The sequence below is a fragment of the Idiotropiscis lumnitzeri genome, chromosome 1 (assembly GCF_059441095.1).
Source record: "Idiotropiscis lumnitzeri isolate Australia: NSW breed Sydney's pygmy pipehorse chromosome 1, RoL_Ilum_1.0, whole genome shotgun sequence".
Lineage (NCBI taxonomy): Eukaryota > Metazoa > Chordata > Actinopteri > Syngnathiformes > Syngnathidae > Idiotropiscis > Idiotropiscis lumnitzeri.
In genome coordinates, this window is record NC_142391.1 from 27,281,858 (window position 1) to 27,288,545 (window position 6,688).

At 43.1% G+C, this 6,688-nt stretch overlaps 1 protein-coding gene across 2 annotated transcripts in view; it reads right to left on the minus strand.

Annotated features, from left to right (window-relative positions):
• Window positions 1-6,351, minus strand: part of trpm3 (transient receptor potential cation channel, subfamily M, member 3) — a 128,984-nt gene extending 122,633 nt beyond the window's left edge. For both annotated transcript variants that reach the window (XM_088292446.1, XM_088292437.1), the window contains exon 1: window positions 6,025-6,351. In XM_088292446.1, coding sequence (XP_088148572.1) covers window positions 6,025-6,228 — 204 coding nt within the window. In that variant the 5' untranslated portion in view covers window positions 6,229-6,351. The remainder of the gene's footprint in view (window positions 1-6,024) is intronic.
• Between the last annotated feature and the right edge of the window lie 337 nt (window positions 6,352-6,688).

Below are 6,688 nucleotides of genomic sequence, written 5' to 3' on the forward strand. Positions count from 1 at the left end.
AAGGAAGGGCCTATGTTTGTTGTTAGAAGACCTGATCATGTTCAACATTAAGTTGTTAGATTCAAGCAAATGCCATTACCAGACCATCTGTGCTGTTGACACTTACTATTTAACACTACTCTGCAGTGATGAGCCGCATCACCCACATATGTCTGCCAAAAAGCAACTGCTATTCTCCATTTGGAACAAAAGTGAAATCTCGCACAGCTTTGCACAGGAATTGTGGAAGGACAATGCACTCATGCATAAAAGTCCCACAGTGAGAGCCATGAGGGGGTACTAAATGGCACCATTTACTGAATAAATGGTCAAATTAATTAACTTTGCTAATGCCTTAAAAAAAAATCATTTGAGAAAAAGTCAGAGATGGGATACATCAGTACATAGGCACGAAGAAGTGGAAAATAACAAAAAATTTAAATACCGAATAAGAAAAGCTGTAAGCTATGAATCATAAAATATAACTACAGTGACTAGATTTACATCACATTTGAGATCTTCCTTTATCTAGAGTGTCACTCAGATGAATTCAAGCAGCAAAGCGAGCTTAGCTTTTATCCTTGTATCATGCTGCCTTGGCAGAAGCAGCACAATGTCACAATCTGCGCACGGACAAAAGAAACTAGCAGGGGAACGCTGTGTAAATAGTGCGACAAAATTATTTGCAGTTCGACAAACCTTTGTTGGCACGAAAATGGAAACTGGTATAGATAGCTGTGAAATGCTCGGACTAGGTATCGAGAGACAACAGAAATGAAACATAACCTTGACAAACAAATCAGGAACCAATAATATTACAAAAGACTCTTCAAAAGATAATTTCTTCGAGTAGTGAAAAAATTTTTGGATTCAACTTTCCTTGATACAAACAACCATCTGTTTTTTTGCAATTGTTCACTGGCAAAAAGTGAGGTCAAAATTTGATTATGGTTGCATTTAAAGGGGAAGACAACACAAAATTTTCTTTACAAGAATATGTTCAATGCAGGTTGAAACATGACATTCTGATCGGGAAAATGACTTAAGCAGTAAAATCCACCCGTCCCCCCCCCCCACCCCCCCATTTCTTGGAGCGGCCATTTTGTCACTTGCTGTTGACAGAAAATGACATCACATCATCAGCTAACGACCAACCATGGCTCAGCTTCAGAAAACAGGTAAGCCGTGATTGGTCGTTACCTGAGTCCTGAGTAGCTGTGATGTCATTTTCATTCAACGCAAGTGACAAAATGGCCGGCCCTTGAGATGACTATAAACAGGTGGATTTTGCTGCTTAACTCATATTCCACCAACGTAATATTAATCAGAATTCCATAGAACATTTTATTGCAAACGTTTTTGGGGGTTGACTTTCCCCTTTTAGCAGATTTGATAGAACGTCATGAGGAAAGATGATGTTTAACTACAATTACACAGTACAGTAGTAGGCCAGCAACACAGGCTATAGAATGATCAGTTTCCAGTTTCTGATCAACACTGATCAAGATTCCAGTACATTTATGTATTCCTTGAGAACATGAGACTCAAATCCTTAGCATAAAAACGATGTCAACAGAAGAGGTCATCTACTTGACAAGAGGAGAAGTCTGAACCAAACGGACAGTTGTACTGTTCTAGCACTGCTAGGACTTTGTTTTTATTCAAGTAATGATCCATGGCTAAAAGTTATTTTGTGTTTATTTAATAGCTGCTTGCCGCTTCATCTAATTTACCACCAAGATAATCAGCACTGACACCTGGCAAAACAAGCTTCGGAACATGCGACGAATGTGGGCTTTGTAAACATCGGCATTTGGAATGCGCACATGCGAGTGGATGATGCATCGTGACAACCTAATTACTTGCGACTATTCTTGATTAAAGTGTGACATAATTGGTTATTTTCACTTCTTGATACAAGGGCAGCCTCGTCAACTCAAGACCGACAGGGAAGGGAGATAAATGGGCCAGGGCAGAGTTTAAAGTGGGGCTCGGGTGCCAAGGGAGAGATGACAGTGGGCGAAGTGCCTGATTTCAACACTACTGAGGCCCACTGTGACACATGATGACAGCCAAACGACACTTGGTCGGTGGTGAGCCACAAGGGAGAGAGTCCTCACAACATGGCGGTTCACGCGGAACAACAAACACACGAGCTGAAAACTAAATCAGAGTCCTTCGTCTGCTTGTTGACCAAGTAGGTGTGGAATTTAGGCAAGCCGCACTTTGCAGACTTTCACCCGTGATCTACAGATGGCGTCGTCATCTGCAGGGCATTTTCAAGCAACCATGACACATATACAGAGACATATGCCCCATTTTAAATGTACTCAAAAAGAACCATTTCCCCTTTTCTTTCGCATTACTGGGATAAACGGTCCAAAGAATGGATGGACGGGTGTTCCATTTAAATGGCACAGCCTCATAATGGGGAGACATACTTTATCCGCCAACCTTATGCCTTAGGAGGAAGTCGAGATTATGGAGCTTGACGAATCAGAGGAGCTTCTCAAAATCCTTTCATAGACATTTGTGAGGCACTGTGCGCGGGGGGGCAGTAGGACATCCAACAACCCACCAAAAAGATCAATTTATAGCCTAAAGCGCTGACCTATAGTGAGTTGTCCGTTATTTACCAAAGTAGAAAATCAAAATATCTGGTAAAACATTACCCCCTATTACAAACCTCACTTCCAATGAAATTGTAATGTGATGGAATATGTGAATAAATACAAATAAATGTACCCGAGGCATTGTTTACGTGCTGCTGGTTTGTTCAGCAATGGAGCTCAAATGGGCATAGCGGGTAACTAATGTCTGTGTAAAATCAATCTAGTCAATGTACACCCCCCTGCCCCTCTTCTACATCCAAGGCGAGTGTGTGGAGCGGTTCCACACATTCAAGTTCCTGCGACTACAGGTATTCAACGACCTCTCCTGGACACACAACACCGGAGAGGTGATAAAGAAGGTCCATCAGCGCCTCAGGAAATTCAACCTGGACAAGAAGCTGCTGCTGGCCTTCTACCACTCGTTCATCGAGAGCCTGCTGACGTACTGCGTCCCCACCCGAGACTAATTGGGGAATATTGTTTATGAGAGGGCTGGCCACCACTTATGGAATAGTAATATTTGTCTTTCAGATGTCGTTGACTGGATTGTCATTATTTCCTCTAGTTGACGCGACAAGCATGCAGCCACTGAAGAAAATTGCCATTTGTTTGGAGCTGTGGTTCTGGGTGGGTTGTGCGAGAGAACATCTGTCTCTTTAGCTTCTAATTGTGCCACAACATTCCACTGTAAATCGCTGACTGTCTGTTTGCAAATTGTTGTCGAACAGATCTTCCCTTGAAATGAGCTGCTCGCTGCTGCCAAAAGCAAAACAACAAGCTCGCATTTGGAAAATATCAAACTAATTAGATTGCAGATATGAGTTATGAAATAACTTTCAGCAGTTGGGAGGCAGGCCTTAGCCTTCAAGAGCGTCACATCAAGCCGGTGGATATCAATTAGCCTCTGCAAACGAAACAGTGATTTTCCTAATAAATCTTGAAAGCGGTGATCTATTATCCATTCAGCCATACACGTTCATTATTTTGGTTGAAACTGAACAGAACAAAAAATGCACATTTCTATTATGCAGACCTTACTTCTGAGGGAACAAGTATGTTGTATCCTGTAGTCAGTGTACGTGTATAAAAGTCTATCCACTAAAAGTAGTCAGACATGAAAACACATGTACACGTATTACAAGTGGTGTACTGAATTGTATTAGCAGATATTTAGACATTTAAACATGCAAGGCCACCTATCTTATTCTTCAGGACAAAGTTTTTGCCAGCTTTCTAGGCGTTTTCACACAGCGTGACTGAGTTTATACAAAGTAAATCCGTTCTCCCATTCCTTAAGTCGAGACATCTTGAAACGCAGACACCACATTTTGTAGTCAATGCCAATGTGATTATCCCAAAACTCCTCGCCGTCGGCTGAGTATTTCAATAGCGAAATGCAACACCCCCCCATTTTCTAGTGACCGAAGGAAGGGATGACCACCTTGAAGGAAAACTGATTGATAGGATGCCGAACTGTCCATAAAGATGCCAGGTTCAAGGCGAGCACAAATTTGCTGATCATTGTACGCCCCCCCATCCTCCCCACAGCCCGAAGCTGGCTCTCAATAAAAGCTGCTCAGAGTGGGCTGAAGACAAGTCGAGAAACAATGTGTTGTGGTTTGATGAGCTGGGATGGTGGTGGGGTCCAGCAAGTGTGAAAGCACCCGAAGGAGGACTACCGAGATCATTTTGTCTTGCCTGAAGTCAAACATGGTGATGGCATCAGCATGGTCAGGGGGTCTAAGAGCACAGTGAAATTCATTCGATGAGGCAAAAGATGAATTCTACATGTACTTGCTAAGGAAGTTGAATGTGCCTCCAGACATGAACGCAACTGAGAACCAGTGGGACACCCAAAAGTGAAAAGTAGTGGAGCGGGAAGTGTCGAACATCCAACAGCTCTGAGAAGTTTTCATGGGTGAGTGGAAGGAGATTTTGGTAATAACATGTGCAGCTCTGGTGAATTTCGGGTCTGAGAGGATTAAAGCAATACACACACACATATATAACACTTTTTATTCTTTGGGCACAGTTTGTTTTCTTCACTGTGAGGTTTGCTCGCTTGTCTTTTTAGACAACAATGGATGTGTTGGATTATCCTTCAAGAAGATAGAATAAAATGGTTGTTCGTGATAAATACACTTTTGAGATGGACTGTATATACCATTTTTAGACAAAAAAAACAGGTGACACACACACACACACACACGCACCCCCACACCCTCACACCCACCCCCACACACACACACGGCAAGGCAATTCTGCTGTTTATATCCATGCAACAAATCCCACAAGCTCAAGATGAGTTACTTATTGGCAGCACAAGAAAAGAAAATATGCAATGAGACCAACACTTTAGCAGAAAAACCACACTGTTGTCAATGATCCAGTTTGACTGCATTTTTCAGTCCAAATACTTGAAAACTTAAGATGCCTCCAGTCACACTTCCTGGCGGACAACCCAAATACATAAATATTGGCAGTGAGCGGCCAATTCCGTACGCCCTGACCTTCATTCACAAATACCAGCAATAATTTCAAAAATAGAGCAGCGGTTTCATCATTGCCAGTCGGACTTTCGGGGCAACGTATCAAAGCACACATGACAAGCCGTCTTCCCACAGCAGGGCAATCTGTACAAACAATATGGGCGCACATACAAATATGTAACAAAACGATTAAGTCCAGTGTTAAGTATTCTTATATTATTAAAAATTGCCCACCACCACAAATGGTGTTCTGTAGGTGGTAGCGCCAAGGATAGTTTAGCAAACGAAAACAACTATAATTGTAAACATTTAGTTTACGAAAACTAACTATATAGAGAAAATGTCCTTTGTTTTCGTCTTTGGCAATGAATTTAATACACGAGCCATTGGGGTTGATTTTAAATTAATGTATTTCAATGTTAAGAGCATGGCCGTTTGCCGTAATGTAGTCCTCTTAATGATTGTCGCGCAGAAGCGATGTCATCAAGCAGTAGCCAATAAAAAAAGAGCAACAAAATGATGTCGCTTCTAGCAGACGAGTTTTGGTAGTTTTGGTATAGTTACTATTACAAGTTCACTCACATCGGTTTTTTTTCAGCCTCTAAAAAAAGATGGGATGCTTTGATACTGACTATTGTCAAATGTTTCATTTGAGCAATGAGGAACCTGGAGCAAAACTAACATTCCACCACCAATTTTTTTTTTTTTCTGTTTGGGGATACCAGTAATAACTTTAATCATAATAATATCCAATCATATCCAATCGTAAACTTTAACCAAGATGTTAGTTTTCTAACTTCCCATAATCCCTCACTGCTTGCCTTGCTGTCACGTTCGACTTTGTAGTTGACAGTACTGGGTCTTCCTTAACCCTCCCATCAGCCTGACTGACGTCTGGGGAAATGGATGGCGACCAGTGTGTGCAACCTCCAAAAAAATCTTACCGGTGGCTGCTGAGAGCCCAGCGCCCCCCTTTTGGTGGACCCCCCTCTGGAGCTCAGCCTCTTCCAAGACTCGGAGAAACGCCCCCTGGTGGTGGGACGCCCCGGCCCCGACGCCCCAGATGCAACAGACGCATCGTCGCGGGTGGAGAATGGTTGCTCTTTGCGCGTCTCCCTGCGCTCTGCCCACTTCTTCTTGGAAGCCATTGGTGTCGAAATGCGGTGAAGAGGATGTGATAAGTAGGGCAGCCTTCTTCGTCAAACTGGTGCCACAGGTGGCATGTTGATCTCTTTCCAAACTCGTCTGCCAACTGAGCAACTCTTACAAGGTCTGAGTGGGTTTTCTCGTCAGTCCAGGAAATGATGAAAGAGAAATCTTCCTTTTCCCTCCTTTACTTTTGTCTCACCGTCTGATCTTGTGATTGGAAGTGGGGGGTGAAAAGAAAAAGCAGAACAAGTGCTCACTCGGCTGCACTCTGGTACTCTTCTCGTCTCTCTTGTAGCCCAGTCGGAGAAGAGAGGCGGCGACACAGAAGCTTCGCCCTGTTGCATGTGCTCGTTGTGAGCCTCGTTTTGCCTCCTCGTGGGCAGAGGGAGGGCAGGAAGGAGAGGGGAGGAGGGGGGCTGAGGGCTTCTGAGATCCACGTGGAAAAAAAGAGAAAGGTTT